Source organism: Doryrhamphus excisus, chromosome 15, assembly GCF_030265055.1.
Source record: "Doryrhamphus excisus isolate RoL2022-K1 chromosome 15, RoL_Dexc_1.0, whole genome shotgun sequence".
In the NCBI taxonomy this organism is placed as follows: Eukaryota; Metazoa; Chordata; class Actinopteri; order Syngnathiformes; family Syngnathidae; genus Doryrhamphus; species Doryrhamphus excisus.
The window spans coordinates 4,416,663-4,432,368 of NC_080480.1; the positions used below are offsets into that span (position 1 = coordinate 4,416,663).

The following is a 15,706-nucleotide window of genomic DNA, read 5'->3' on the forward strand; positions in this document are numbered from 1 at the left end:
GGACCCGACAGACCAAAATAAACCACAAGATGTTTGTTTTAATGACTAAATGCAGAGAAAAAGGAGCTTCTCACAAAAAAAATCTGCCTACCGAGTTTGGTATTTTAAGTAAAGTCTGTCTGATGTGTAGATCAGCTCCCGCCCCCTTCGAAATGAAACAATTGAACCACAACCACCCTCGTCCAGCTATGAGACTGACACATAGAAACATTAAAATCAGTATGTTATTTTTTTTTTTCCTCCCTCGCGCCTCATTTCCACGTGTATGTTCTTGACTTTAAATAAGCCCCTACGCATTTGTGGGTCACCTTGTTTGTAAGCGGCCAGGGGTCGGGTTGAAGGTGAGGTCCGGGTGATCTCCTGTTCTTCCTCTGCCGGGTATCCCAGATTCCCCTGCTGGGCAAACATTTTCATACAAGCTAATGTTAGCAAGGGAACTCAGCAACTGCTTTTGCGACACATTGTCTGCCACAGGAGCAGCAATAATCTGAAGAGAGCATCACACTAACAAGATTACAAAAAACATCCTCCGACACGTCTGACGCCATTGTCAGCGTTTGGCTCAACATTCCCGAACAATGTCTAGCAAGCCTGACACCACTTTGCAATTAAATATGTTTACGGGTGTCACGGCTGTTTTGATATTCCCTTAGTTGTTATCAAAGTGAACAGATGTTGACATAAATGATCAGAGAGAAAAAACTACGACATAAGATGTTAAAAATCAAGCAGGGAGCTTTCGCTCCGATACTTGAATGATGAAAGCTAACGACATACAAACATTTCACAGTCAAGCTCTCAAGTTCATGTTGTTCTGACAGGCAACAGCATTCACAAAAAAAGGATGTGGGTATAGAAAGGAGTACCTGGGGTGAGTACCTGCACAGTTTGACAGTCAGAGAGTATCCATGATTTTTAATTTGCCCTTTGCACATGTGGTCTCGCTCACAACACCAACGGCTGTGTGAGGTGTGGAAGTCAGCTGCAAATTATGCGATAAACCCCTACCCCTCCAGTTAGTAAGTTACGTTAGCCCCCCCCGGTTACTATGACAACCCCGTCCACCACCCACCCAAGAGAAACACACACTGCATGTCATTATCAGGCACAATAAGGGATTCCATAGCAAAAGTAATTTCTGTGTGTTTACATATGAGGATAAAACCACTCCCTGTTATGGGTACATATAAACACACAGTAGTATTTTCAATATAGCTTAACAAATCAATACTGCCAATTGGAAGAAAAAAAAAAGCAAGCAGGAAAATTGCTTGCGTTCATTAAGATTTTTCTGCTACTTTTGTCCACAAAAAGACAAACATCTTGAAGGATCAAAACCGATACAAGACGAGGGGTACCTCTGGGCACGTTAGCTCAGGGCTACACTGGCCTTTCCCTCTGGGCTTTGAGTGCATTTTTTCTACCTTCTTCTCATTCATCGAGCCTAGTCGTTCATCTTCAGTGCATATTTATGATGCACTATTCAAAAACAGGATATGGTACATCAGACAAACATTATCAGCATTAAGTGAATGCAAAGGCACAAAAGTGGGGGTGGGGGGTGGGGTGGTGCATAGGGAGAGGGGGGCAAAGTGGGAGGGGTGGGGGAGGAGTGTGTGGGAATCGGGGAGTCAGGGTGGGTGAGTAGGAGGACGCACTTACCTGAGTCTGATCTGAGGTCCTATCAGATCAGTTTTAATTGGACTGAGTGTCACCTTCAGAATGGAGGAGCTCTTGCTGGCCGTTAAGGAGAGGGGGGGAGGCCGCGGCAGCAGCAGCCTCTGTCTCCATGGGCTGCGCTTCTGTTGAAGCCTTGACAGCATCTGCATCGCTCTCAGAGTTCTTGTCTTTCTTGGAGCTGCTGTTCTTCTCCTCGGATGACTTACGGTCTGGAAAAGCACACGAGCAAAGTCGGCTGGTTAGTGGAATCTAGGAGAACCCATTTGACATGTGAGAGTATGTGACATTGATGGTCACCTTTGTCCTTGGATGACCGCTCTTTGTCTCTATCTCTGTCTCTATCCCTGTCTCTCTCCTTATCTCTCTCCCTGTCCCTGTCGCGGTCCCTACTGCGGCTGCGGTGGCGGTGAGCTCTGCGCTCCGAGCTATGCGACCTCCTCCTGTCGCGGCTCCGGGAGCGGCGCTTCCGGTCAGAGCGGTCGCGGCTGCGTCTCCTGTCCCTGTCTCTATCCCGGCTCCTGTAGAATTAGCAAAATAAGTATGACGTTTCGACAGTAACGTTTGACATGACAGGAAAAAAAAAAAGGTGCAAGTTACCTGCTGCGTCTACGGTCCCTGTCTCTGCTCCTGGACCTTCGGCGGTCACGTGAGCGACTCCTTTTCCTGTCTGATGCTCGGCTGGAGTGGCGGCTGTTGGAATTGCTTCGGCGTGCCCGTCGGTCCCGGTCCCTGTCCCTGTCTCGCTCTCTCTCCCTGTCTCGCTCGCGCTCCTTCTCCCGCTCTTTCTCGCGCTCCTTCTCCTTTTCCTCCTCCTCTTTCCGCTTCTTCTCCCGCTCCTCCCTCTCACGCTCGCGATCTTCTCTGTCTTTCTTAACGACCGGGTTTTCACCTTGGGGGTCCTCTGAGCGGCGTCGAAGCTTCTCCTGTGGATAGTCAAGCAAAGGAGCAAGATATTTAAAATTAAATGTGTTTCAAAATACCATTTTAAAATGTAGTGATTTGTTTCTTAATATGTGGTTAATATGTATGGCACTGTTTACCTTTAGCTCCTCCACGGTGGATTTGATCTTAGCATAGCCCATATGCTGCTTTCCCATCAAGTGGTCATCCACACGAGACTGCGCATCACCCACAATCAGGAAGGCCCCGCACACCTCACACACCTCCATCTGTTTCTCCTGGGCCGCAAAGCTCTCAATGGTCTGGATGACAAGAAACATGTGCTGCATCAGTTTGGAATTATGTCATATGCTTCACAGCTACTGTAAACCATGTAAGCCTATGTGAGACATGAACAGATGTCTCTTTTCTCTGTGTAATAAATATATAAAAACAGCTAAAACGAAACAGCTAAGATTGCATGGTTTCGGCCTCTTTAGCATTTTTAATATATTTTTATTTTGTACAGAAGAGAGAAAGACATGTTTATGCCTCACAGACGGATTGTGGATGATGTGTATCAATAAACAAAGTGCACTTTTTCTTCACAGCAAAAATAAATCAATGAAAAGCACACAACGTGTGAAGTATATCTGTAAGGTATCAAATTTAAGGGTGGAAATCACATTAAGTGGAGAGCATAATTCGTAGGCCGAGTCTGATGACTCACAGAAGGGTTTGAGCTGAGCTGCTCCCTCTCCTCCTTCAGCTGCTCTACCAGTTTCATCATGCCCTGAGCCTCCTCTACACGGCCCTCGGAGCCCAGCTCCTCAATCTATGGCACAGCAAAAAAAGAGGGGAGTTAAATCAGTTACTTGAATGGTAAAACAAATGAATGCTATCATGCATAGTTCACAAACAACCTGCACAACTAAATCTTCAATCTTCTCTGTTAGAACCTGAGCCTTCTCCTCATTCTTTCCTGCCGGAGGAGGAGCTTGCTGTAATAAACATTGCAGAATTAGTACACAATAACACACAAAATAACTAACAGAAAAAAAAAGACAAACCCCGGAATTTTGCTGAGCTTGAGAGAGAGCAAGGCGAGCGTGCCCTCGGCGAATACGCCGTTCCACCTCAGCCAAGAGTGACTGCAGATAGCGCAGGAAGTCCCGCTCGTAGCCCTCCTTCATGAACCGTGAGCTCTTCTCATAACTGGACACAGGGAAAATATTTGTAATCATTTCAATTAAAGGGAACAAACAAATAAAGCAAGATGTTTAAACGCCTCAAACTTACACTTTCCTAAGATTTTCATCATGAATTTTCTCACAGGGGCCTGCCAAGAGAAAATAAAATGATTCATCAGTATATTAATTACATACACATACGAGGTACAGCGTTACATAAGTCCAGACATCCATGACGTCCGATAGTACAGTAATGTCCATGCATTCCTTGTAAAAATGCAATTGTACACATGTGTTTGACTTACCCAGATCTGAGCGTGTGTTTGTAAATAACTCCGCTGGACAGAAGCCACACAGATAGTATCGACAGACCTAATTGCAGAAGAAAGATATGTTCTAAGCGTCATCGTATTCCCAACAATTATAAAACTTGGATTGGTCAGAAAACACGTGATAGTTTAAGGTAAGCCATTAATGTGCCTAAAATAAAAATGTATAGAAAACGGTGCCTCATTGTGAAGATTAGCATTAGCTTTAGCAGACACTCGTCTTGTGCCGCACTTGCTAACAACGGACGAACGTGTGTTTATGTTGTTACACACACCACGCTGCGTGAAATTGTGCTTTTACTCCCTTAATGTTAAATTGTTAACGGTAAGATACGTTATTGTGACACAAAAAGAATCCCGTCTCCAAACACAAGCATTTTACTTTAGTTTGCTATCAAACTCACACTGCTAACATTAGCAAGAATGCTAACTTACGCTCTCGTCGTCCCATTTGACGTTAGAACGTTTCTCGTCCGGGGCCAAATTTCTATCTCGGCCCATTAACTCATCGAGTAATTGGGCTGCGGAAAGCATTTTCAAGCTTAACTTGAAGTATTGTTGTTAAACACAATAATATATTGCGGAGATCCAGTTCACACCATCTAATGCTCCCAAAGTACATTGAATCAAAATGGCAGCTGCTAGTGACGTCACCCTCTACTTACCGCTAAGTGAAGCAGAGGCCTTTGACCCGGAAATGGAACACAACGGCAAACGCCACACTGGAAACGTGCTATGGATGGTATGTCGAATAAAATATTTCAATTCTGTTATGTTGTTGTCACCTTAAAAGAAAGCCACAACCATATAAGCAATATATATGTATATAATTTGTACGCACTCAATATATGTCAATTTATTTAGAAAAAGAAGAACCGCGTTACATATTTTCAAAAAGCAAGCAAAATGTAGCTATAATTAATTACAAGGGAAAATCGTTAACTTAATAACATACAATTATTTATAATACACATATGATTAAAATAAATGGTTATCCAGTGGTGTGGAACTACATTGACGTAGCGGTTGTTACATCTAAAAGTGTCCCCCGGTGAGGCGGTGGTGCTTCTGGCAACCCGCTGACGGAACGCTGTCGCCGTGGATAATCTTGAGTGGATAAACCCTGTATTGAATGTGACACGAGAAACTGAACCAACAACAACGGTGAAAAGGGACTGTGAGGAGTTATCCCATTATAAAAGCGCCAAATTATCAATTTACTAAGTCGCCTTAGCTGAAGAAATTTGTTGTTATCCGCTAACATAGCACCATAGATAGACCTGCTATCACCTAGTCAAGCTAGCAAGTTGTTCATATTTAGCCCGGGCGGCTAATGCTAGAAGCTTTTACATATCCTATGAACTCGGGCGTATCGCAGTCTCTGCAAACATGTCCACTACTTCATTGGATAAAGAACTACAGGAGCGACTGAGAGAGGCGTCTGCCATCGGGGATATTGACGAAGTGCGGACATTGGTGGAGAGTGGAGTAAACGTCAACTCCCAAAACGAAATAAATGGATGGTAAGTTTGCGCGCTCTTGTATGCTCTTTCTAAAAAATTCCTGGTGTAATAAATTTATTCCTAATTATAAAGTTCAAGTGTGTTGCGTGTATCATGTTTGACATGCGATATCCAATTAGGTAAAACATGTCTTAATCCTTCCAAAATCCTTTTAGCAGGTAATCTGGGATGTTGATGACATGGACCAAAAAAAACAAGACAATATGTTAACAGCAACACAGTTCTTTTTTTAAATAAAAAACAGTTACTTGTATAAGTTCATCAACACAATGGTGACACTGTATACTAACTGCCCTCAATGCTGTTTTGGTGATCTCTAATCTGACCAGGACTTGCCTCCATTGGGCATGCAAGCGGAACCATAAGCACATAGTGTCGTACTTACTAAGTAGTGGCGCAGACAAAGACATCCTTACAGCTAAGGATGAGATGGCCTCGCAGCTCACATCCAAGCCGGAGATCAAACGACTTTTAGGAGGTAAGCAATTTATCGCAGTTACTTTCTGGTTTGTATGCGTTTCATAGATGATTCTACCATATCTTACTTATAGTGTGGAAATATGGGGTAATAACTATAAAAGCAATCTTCACTCGCTAAATGTACTGCAAAAAAGGTCAGTAAGGATAATTCATAATGCCGCCCACAGAGAACATACTAACTCCTTATTTCTAAAATCACAAATACTTGCTGATATAGTTAATCTTCAAACAGCAAAAATAATGCACAAGGCTAAAAATAACCAATTACCTAAAAATGTCATCCAATAGTTCTCTACAAGAGAAGAACTACATTTGAAACACTTATATGCTAGGACTAAGTTAAAAAGCCATAGCATTTCAGTATGTGGAATCAAACTATGGAATGGATTGAGTAAGGAAGTCAAACAATGCACAACGATGAGCCAATTCAAGAAACAATACAAGCAGTTGATGTTTGCTAAATACAAGGATGAAGAGTCTTGAACCAGTCATGATGTGCTATATATATCACTATATTGACAGGTACTATGGTACACATTATGTCATTGTATGGTCATATCACCTCGTACTTCGGTATGAGGTACATTATTAAAAATAATAATAATAAAAAAACTGTATGATGGAAAGCAGGAAGTGAACAAATGAAACCGTTACTGATTGTAAAAGTAAACTGTATTATGGAAAGCAGGAAGTGAACAAATGAAACAGTTACTGATTGTAAAAATAAACTGTATTATGGAAAGCAGGAAGTGAACAAATGAAACAGTTACTGATTGTAAAAATAAACTGTATTATGGAAAGCAGGAAGTGAACAAATGAAACAGTTACTGATTGTAAAAGTAAAATGTATTATGGAAAGCAGGAAGTGAACAAATGAAACCGTTACTGATTGTAAAAGTAAACTGTATTATGGAAAGCAGGAAGTGAACAAATGAAACAGTTACTGATTGTAAAAATAAACTGTATTATGGAAAGCAGGAAGTGAACAAATGAAACAGTTACTGATTGTAAAAGTAAAATTTATTATGGAAAGCAGGAAGTGAACAAATGAAACAGTTACTGATTGTAAAAATAAACTGTATTATGGAAAGCAGGAAGTGAACAAATGAAACCGTTACTGATTGTAAAAGTAAACTGTATTATGGAAAACAGGAAGTGAACAAATGAAACAGTTACTGATTGTAAAAGTAAACTGTATTATGGAAAGCAGGAAGTGAACAAATGAAACCGTTACTGATTGTAAAAGTAAACTGTATGATGGAAAGCAGGAAGTGAACAAATGTAACAGTCACTGATTGTAAAAGTACCAGATGGAGGGGTAGGATTTAATAAGCTTTGCTTCTTCCTACTCCTTTTGGACATGTGGAACTGTGAACTGATTATGGGATGCATTCAATTGTAATCTGATGCATGTTCAAATGAAATAAAACCATTACCATAGATTTATGTAGATAAATATACAGTGTGCGGTGTACACTTGGAGCTTCTGAGACATCCAGCTCAAATGTCCAACTTTCAGGGTTTGTGGTATTGACATTGAGTGTTTTCACAGTTGAAGTGGAGGACCTGCCTGAAGTCAAGGAGCCCGAGTTGCCAATCATCCCCAATTATTTGTCCAACCCGCAATTTATATACTCCAAGATGGATAACAAGACAGAGCTGCTCCTATCTCAGCACCTTGCACAAAACGGATCCGTGGAACACACTGAAGGCACAGACAGCAATTCGGCCCCTCTTTCTCCAGCCCAGCACCGTCACATGACACAGAGCCTGGGCTCTGATGACCCCCCGACCAACCCCATCCAGACCAGAGAATTTATTCCTATCGCCGAGCAAAACGGCGTGACGCCGAGCCCAGTGCCGCCTCACAACAACCACACAGTGGTAAACTGCACAGTTCCAGTGGATGTGTCGGTGGAGCCTCACCTCGTTAACCACGCCGTGCCGCACAACGGAACTGTGTGCTCGCCCCCGTTGGCCTCGCCCAGCCCAGGTTTGGCTTGCAGCGGCGGAGGTCACGTACAAGCTCCGGTGGCTAACGCTAACCCGAGCGTAAGCAGGCAGCAGTCGGTGCCGCAGCAGATCGGCTACAGTCAGCCGGGAGGGGCTTTGCCAGCATTCCAGCCGTTTTTCTTCACAAGCACTTTCCCTGTCAATGTGCAAGGTGAGTCCAAATTAAAAATATGCAGACTTAGGATACTTTTATAAGTAAAAAAAGGTAATTGTGTTTATGGATCAATTTGATTCAGGTTAATAATTATAGGTTATCACATGGTTTGTCTGGTATCAGGCCAGGTATCAGCCCGAGACCGAACAAACCATGTGATGATCTTATTATCACATACTATTTAATCATGAGCTTATTATCACGTGCCAGAGAGTTGAATTTTGATTTGAGAGAATCAGGCTCGTATTCATCCCCATTTTCTTTTCTGATTGATAAGATAAACATAGACACGTATTTGTCTAACTCAGGCGGCGGAATACTTTCTACCAGTCTTCGTTCGTTCTTGCAGTTGATGAGCCATTCAGAAAAAAGCTTGAGGTCGCCCTTGGTTTTCCGACTTGTATTTGCATTTTTAGTTTTTTCGATCATTTCAAGAGTGTCCTCCTCATTAATGGTGATACAGTAAACCTCGGCTATATCGGATTCAATTGTTCCCACTGGCGTCCAGGTACATTGGAAACATAGTCAAGGAAGTGCCTTTTTATAACGGATAAAATCCGATTTACACATATACTGGATATAAATCCGATATATGCGTATACGGACATTTTCCGGTATACGCATATAATGGATTTCGCTTATATCGGACAAAACCAGTGGGAACAATTGAATCCGATATATCCGAGGTTTACTGTACTTCTAATCGTAATACCGCAAACCAAAACTGTATTGGGTTGGAAAAATTGGCTTAAATCCTGCAATTCTTCCACTGTAGAGTTAGTACTGAAGGTGCGTATTCAGAATCCCAACGCGCGGGAGAACGACTTCATCGAAGTGGAGCTGGACCGCCAGGAACTGACGTATCGCTCGCTGCTGAGAGTGTGCTGCCGTGAATTGGACATCAGCGCCGAGCACGTGGAGAAGATCCGGAAGCTCCCAAACACGATGTTGAGAAAGGTAAGAAGTTTTGTAGGTATTTGAATGTGTTTTGATACACTTGGAGACTGTGGAAGTGGAAATGTGTCTTCTTCCACGTACAGGACAAAGATGTTGCCCGTCTGCAGGACTTCCAGGAGCTGGAGGTGGTCTTGGAGAAATCCGAGGGCCTGGCCTTCTTCTCCGGCGCGGGGAACTTAACCGACAGACCCTGCTACAACATGAAGGCCTCCCGCCTCACTTACTAGCGCTCCCTAACAAGAGTCTCCCCCTGCTCCGACCGGGCTTGTGTAGCCGCCCCTGGAGCAGCCGTTAACCAGTTGCCTGCCAGATCTCCTCGTCGAGCTTTGTTCAGCTTGGGTGTTCTGCCAACTTTTATCAAGTTCACAAGCTTATCATCATCATCCTCCTCCTCCGGGCCCTTTCGCTGCTTTCGTGTTCCCAACTAGCTAGTAAGAGATTACTGATGCATGTTGTCTTGGATTATGAGAGAACGTACCCCCCGCCCCAACACACACACACGCATCTCTCTTTGTGCCAAGACAAGTGGAACACCAAAGGGTAGGTCGAGGACGTAGGCTTGTCTTCCTGTAGACTGAACGGGTTTCTGCAATAGCCTTATATGGACAAAGGTCTCATTTATAGACGACTTGGTGAAATATATTCCACACCCCCCCCCCCCCAAAACATGCTGTTGCTTTAACCTTAGTGTCTTTGCTGCTGATTAGGACTTCTGTTAGTTGCTGAATTAATTTTTTAATTTTTTTTTTAGGCGGGGGTGGGGGTCATCATTTTAACTGCTGACTGTCAACATGGAGAGCGCTGTGGAAAAGGAGATATTAATTTTTACTTCATTGAGTTCAGTGCGGCGGCACGGTGGTCTAGTGGTTAGCGCGCAGGACCTCAGCTAGGAGACCAGGGTTCAATTCCACCCAAGTTTGCATGTTCTCCCCGTGCATGCGTGGGCTTTCTCCGGGTACTCCGGTTTTCCTCCCACATTCCAAAAAACATGCTAGGTTAATTGGCGACTCTAAATTGTCCATAGGTATGAATGTGAGTGTGAATGGTTGTTTGTCTATATGTGCCCTGTGATTGGCTGGCGACCGGTCCAGGGTGTACCCCGCCTCTCGCCCAAAGACAGCTGGGATAGGCTCCAGCACCCTCTGCGACCCTCGTGAGGAAAAGTGGTAGAAAATGAATGAATGAATGAGTTCAATGCTTTGGAGTAAGAAGGCTCGCACATTTTGTGCGCAGCGCCCACGTATGTTGACAGTTTAATAACCGGGTGAGCTCATTTGACCCGCCGATAAGCAAACTGCGTCACAAAGGAATGCGGCGCTGCAAGTTTTTCGTTTTATCAAGCGAAGAACGACAAAATGCACCCGCTTGTCTGACACACAAACACCCCTGCCATATTCTTCCATAAAGTCACTTTACTACTTCTTTTAGGCCAGTGATTCTTAATTGACGGGTATGTAATAACCCGATGTCCCTGAATGCACCTAGCGTTCTTATCTCTGCTTTGTGCGCCCATTGAAATATAAGCTAATCGAGGAGTTTGAGGTGTAAAATGGTCACCGTTTGAGGCCATTGTGATTTAGTTTTTATAATTTGAAACGTTAGCTTTATCAGATGACTTAAGTCTGTTTAACGTCACTTAAAAGCGCACTGACATAATGACTAATAATAACTCAATTGTTATATGTTAAGATGATTTGGTTGGGCAAGTGTAGAGCCTCGTTATGGTTCCATGAGAATTTTTAATGCTGCTTTCATCATCACATTTTTTTTTAATGCTGGGGCTCAATTCCCCACATTGCACATCCTACAATCAAAACGTTTCTTATCCTGTAATAACTGTTTACTGTTCAAAGCTACACCTGAAGCTCTTACTTGTATTTCTATGTTTGATGATATATATTTTTATTAATAAGCATAGTTTGTGTTTTCTTTTAACCAGGTAGGCCTGTTGTGTTTGTGTCAAAACGTCAACAAAGGTGGAAGCTGGACTTGTTGAAGGAAAGTGCAATGAGAGGTAAAGACGATGTTCAAGGCTTTATTGAGACAAAGACATAAAGGTATGTGGATTCTGTGAAAAGGACGGGGTACTAACCATATTTGTGGGGTGGTTTGTTCTAGAGAGAAAAAGCAGAATGCAGCTGGACTTAAACCTATGCATCCAGAGTCTGATATTTTTATAAATGATACGTCCTGTGTACTTGCAGACATAATCGTAGGCGCTGTTTTTTTTTTTTGTTCTGGAGACCTGTATGTGTTCTTTGATAAAGCATGATGAATGACTTCATCTCCTGGCTTACTTGATGTACTTCAATTTCTAAGGGTGTTCAAAATGTGGCCTGGGGGTCACTTTAAATACATTTAAACAGGAAACGAGAAAATTAGGGGAAAACTAAAAGTAAAAATACCAGAATTTAGTCATAATATAGGGCTCTACCATGTAGACTGAGAGGTGACTGCGCAGGCTTCACAACTAGGAGACCTTAGTTCGATTCCACCATCGGGCATGCGTGGGTTTTCTCCGGGTACTCCGGTTTTCTCCCACATTCCAAAAACATGCTAGGTTAATTGGTGACTCCAAATTGTCCATAGGTATGAATGTGAGTGTGAATGGTTGTTTGTCTATATGTGCCCTGTGATTGGCTGGCCACCAGTCCAGGGTGTACCCCGCCCCGAAGACAGCTGGGATAGGCTCCAGCACCCCCGCGACCCTCGTGAGGATAAGCGGTAGAAAATGAATGAATGTGCACTTGGGAGGGGGGGGGGTACAAAACAGGAATAATTCTATTACATTTTCCATACAAAGTACAACAATGTGTCACACACAATTAAACTAAAATAAAGTAAAATTATTCCAACAGCACGCATGCTAGGTTAATTGGTGACTCCAAATTGTCCATAGGTATGAATGTGAGTGTGAATGGTTGTTTGTCTATATGTGCCCTGTGATTGGCTGGCCACCAGTCCAGGGTGTACCCCGCCTCTCGCCTGAAGACAGCTGGGATAGGCTCCAGCACCCCATGTGACCCTCGTGAGAATAAGCAGTAGAAAATGAACATTAACAACAAAAATCACAAAATAGTAATACTATGAGAACAACATTTTTCCACAATAGTTATCACAATATTAGGTTGGGAAAAAATAATTATAACAAAAAACAACAAATGGAAGAAACGAGCATTTATTCATTCATTTTATACACTTCATTTTGGCACCTATAACAAAGCTGACATTTATTTAATTAAATATAACAGTTAGCCTATCTACATGGCTTGTTTTGATAAATATAAAATATCAAAGTGCCCCCCCCCCCAATCCTTGATTTTACCATACGTGACCCTCTCTGAGAAAAATTGGTAAACCATAATCCTGTCCTAATTGAAATGCATTCTTAGAGCCACTAGAGGGCAGTAAATAGTCATGGCTTTTGTCATCGCCTTTTTAGTTCAGATTCCACAATCTGAAATTAATATTGGGATCTGAATGATTCATATGAATGTCTCTTTTTCATGGTATACATAGTCATAACATACATAGTCCTTTTTTTTTTTTTTACCAACAGCTGTATTTACATGGCATTACACATACAAGCTCAAATGTATTGGAGTGACCAAACGGTCTGTTTTCCCGATACCATGTCCTTGATATGATGAAAATATCCCAGTTTTCATTGTTTTTCATTAAAGTGACCATCATTACGGGACTCTACATCAACGTATGGGTGGCTGCTTCAATTAGTGTTGCCAAAAAGCTAAAGAAAAAGCAAAATATGAGCAAGTAGTTAATGTTCTGATAGTGTAAATTGTAAAATCAAGGACATCCTGCACAATAACAGTTAAAAATGCTATGTTTTGGTGACTTTATGGACCACGTTTGAACTTAGGGTCCTGTTTTGTTCTATTTGTGGAATCCTTTTCGTTTTTTGAACATTCTTCCTTTAGAATTTGTCTTTGGATATTCGGTCATAGGGTTACAGTTGTCTATCCATACAGAGGAGGCATAATATAAATGTATTAAAATATAATAATGTATATAATATGGCATCTTTGAGTATCAAGTTTCAAGTATCAATTATAAGACCTTAAGATTGATGTGAAAGCATGGCCCTAGGATGCTTTGACATGGTCACTGGAGGACAGAGGATTGAACCAGCAACAGTATCAAAGTGGTAGGACTACCCTTAGGGAATAATAGCACTACACAAGTGGAAGTACATTTACAAAGTATACATCGTAAGAACTTACGAGCTATGTATCAAGTCAACGCTTGCATGTTTCAAAAGCCACCCCCCCCCAACCCCTGCTGACCTATTCTCGTTTGACCCAGGTTTGCACAACCAAGTCACTGTAGTACATTTCCTGTGTATTTTTTTCCCCCCAGCGTGTTTTTGAGACATTTTGTTATGTTCCCTTTTGTGATGTAAAGAACACAAACACCACCTAAGTCACACTCATAGCAATACACTCGTAAGTCTGTGAAGCCTCCTCAATGGAACACACGTAACAGAGTCCATGTGGTGAGCAGATGTTCCGGGCAATGCAAACCAGCGAGTACAAATATTGCATCATCTGCATTGTCAGTGTCTAAAAGACGTATAAAATGAACAATTATGTTCAGCATGTCACTAAACACACATGCACCTGCACATGGATGTCTATGCAACGGTATGTTGAATGTCTAGGAATCAGCTTAGGGCCCCGCTGTGGCTTTTGTTCATGAGCGAGACACTCATAAGTAGCTTAGCACCAACAGTCTATCATTGTTTTTAAAGCAGCGCTACCAGTCTCCTACATGACGCACGTAAAGCAAACTTTAAGACTATTTTACCGCTGGGGGTCAAAGGCGACATCTTCCACGGGTTCTTGCGGTACTTGGACTTGGGTAAAGCTACACAAATACATTGCATTGCTTTGTGGTCTAATGATATCAATGTGATGTAGCTTTACCAAATGCTGCATTTGTTTTTGGTGATTATCCCATAATGCAATTTGGATAAGTAAACATTGAAGACAGAGTTAGTGACGGGCAGACTCACATGCCTAGACAACTAGAAATGTGTGAATGAGGAGGAAGTGTTGTTCCGAGCACAAACGGACAAGACGTGTTTGTGTGTTGAAGAGTTGGAGATACATACATGGTGTTGGAACCGAGTAATGCTGTTGATGTGTTAAGGTAGAATTGAATTTATGGTAATGGTTTTATTTTATTTGAACATGCATCAGATTACAATTGAATGCATCCCATAATCAGTTCACAGTTCCACATGTCCAGAAGGAGTAGGAAGAAGCAAAGCTTATTAAATCCTACCCCTCCATCTGGTACTTTTACAATCAGTAACTGTTACATTTGTTCACTCCCTGCTTTCCATAATACAGTTTACTTTTACAATCAGTAACTGTTTCATTTGTTCACTTCCTGTTTTCCTTAATACAGTTTACTTTTACAATTAGTAACTGTTTCATTTGTTCACTTCCTGCTTTCCATAATGCAGGTTTTTTAAATAATGTACCTCGTACTGAAGTCCTACCCCTCCATCTGGTACTTTCACAATCAGTAACTGTTACATTTGTTCACCTCCTGCTTTCCATAATACACTTTTTAAGGTTTTTTTGTTTTTGTTTTGTTTTTTTTTAAATAATGTACCTCGTACCGAAGTACGAGGTGATATCAGCATCCAATGACATAATGTGTACCATAGTAAGTATCAATATAGTGATATATACAGCACATCATGACTGGTTCAAGACTCTTCATCCTTGTATTTAGCAAACATCAACTGCTTGTATTGTTTCTTGAATTGGCTCATCGTTGTGCATTGTTTGAGGTCCTTACTCAATCCATTCCATAGTTTGATTCCACATACTGAAATTAATTAAAATTAGAATTTAAAAACCAGCAGAAATTGAAAAAAATAGTTACAATTTGTAAGTAATGTAATGGTAATGGTTTAATTTCATTTGAACATGCATCAGATTACAATTGAATGCATCCCATAATCAGTTCACAGTTCCACATGTCCAAAAGGAGTAGGAAGAAGCAAAGCTTATTAAATCCTACCCCTCCATCTGGTACTTTTACAATCAGTAACTGTTACATTTGTTCACTTCCTGCTTTCCATAATACAGTTTAAGGTTTTTTTTTGTTTGTACGGAAGTATGAGGTGATATGACCATACAATACAACATCAACTGCTTGTATTGTTTCTTGAATTGGCTCATCGCTGTGCATTGTTTGAGTTCCTTACTCAATCCATTCCATAGTTTGATTCCACATACTGAAATTAATTAAAATTAGAATTTAAAAACCAGCAGAAATGAAAAAAATAGTTACAATTTATAAGTAATGTGAAAACACAATGAGAAAAAAGCCAGAAATATTTAAGAAAAAAGGCTTTTTCACAGTTTTTTGTCTTGAAATATATACTGTACAACTTAACTTAGCATTAATGATAAGCGACGCTGACTGAATGAAAGTATCCATGAGGGCTCGCATGCATGGAAGGTC

At 41.5% G+C, this 15,706-nt stretch overlaps 2 protein-coding genes across 5 annotated transcripts; one reads left to right on the forward strand and one right to left on the reverse strand.

Moving 5' to 3' along the window:
• Window positions 1–244: 244 nt before the first annotated feature.
• Window positions 245–4,726, reverse strand: luc7l3 (LUC7-like 3 pre-mRNA splicing factor). Of its 3 annotated transcripts, none has more exons than XM_058049942.1 (11): window positions 4,514–4,726; window positions 4,055–4,121; window positions 3,859–3,898; window positions 3,630–3,774; window positions 3,483–3,560; window positions 3,290–3,394; window positions 2,721–2,882; window positions 2,278–2,603; window positions 1,978–2,198; window positions 1,663–1,889; window positions 249–393 (listed from the first exon to the last, which is right to left on the reverse strand). In XM_058049942.1, exons 1-10 carry the CDS (start codon window positions 4,610–4,612, stop codon window positions 1,696–1,698), a joined length of 1,437 nt encoding a protein of 478 aa, XP_057905925.1. In that variant the 5' UTR covers window positions 4,613–4,726; the 3' UTR covers window positions 249–393; window positions 1,663–1,695. The 3 variants fall into 3 exon arrangements, with proteins under 3 accessions (XP_057905922.1, XP_057905925.1, XP_057905923.1); XM_058049940.1 differs by having other exon boundaries at window positions 250–396; XM_058049939.1 differs by having other exon boundaries at window positions 245–1,889.
• A 143-nt stretch (window positions 4,727–4,869) lies between these two features.
• Window positions 4,870–11,603, forward strand: ankrd40 (ankyrin repeat domain 40). Of its 2 annotated transcripts, XR_009119652.1 has the most exons (6): window positions 4,870–5,601; window positions 5,931–6,079; window positions 7,634–8,245; window positions 9,024–9,205; window positions 9,289–11,219; window positions 11,324–11,603. XR_009119652.1 is itself a non-coding variant. In XM_058050208.1 (5 exons), exons 1-5 carry the CDS (start codon window positions 5,468–5,470, stop codon window positions 9,430–9,432), a joined length of 1,221 nt encoding a protein of 406 aa, XP_057906191.1. In that variant the 5' UTR covers window positions 4,870–5,467; the 3' UTR covers window positions 9,433–11,602. The 2 variants fall into 2 exon arrangements, 1 of the variants encoding a protein (XP_057906191.1); XM_058050208.1 differs by having other exon boundaries at window positions 9,289–11,602.
• The last annotated feature ends 4,103 nt before the right edge of the window (window positions 11,604–15,706 follow it).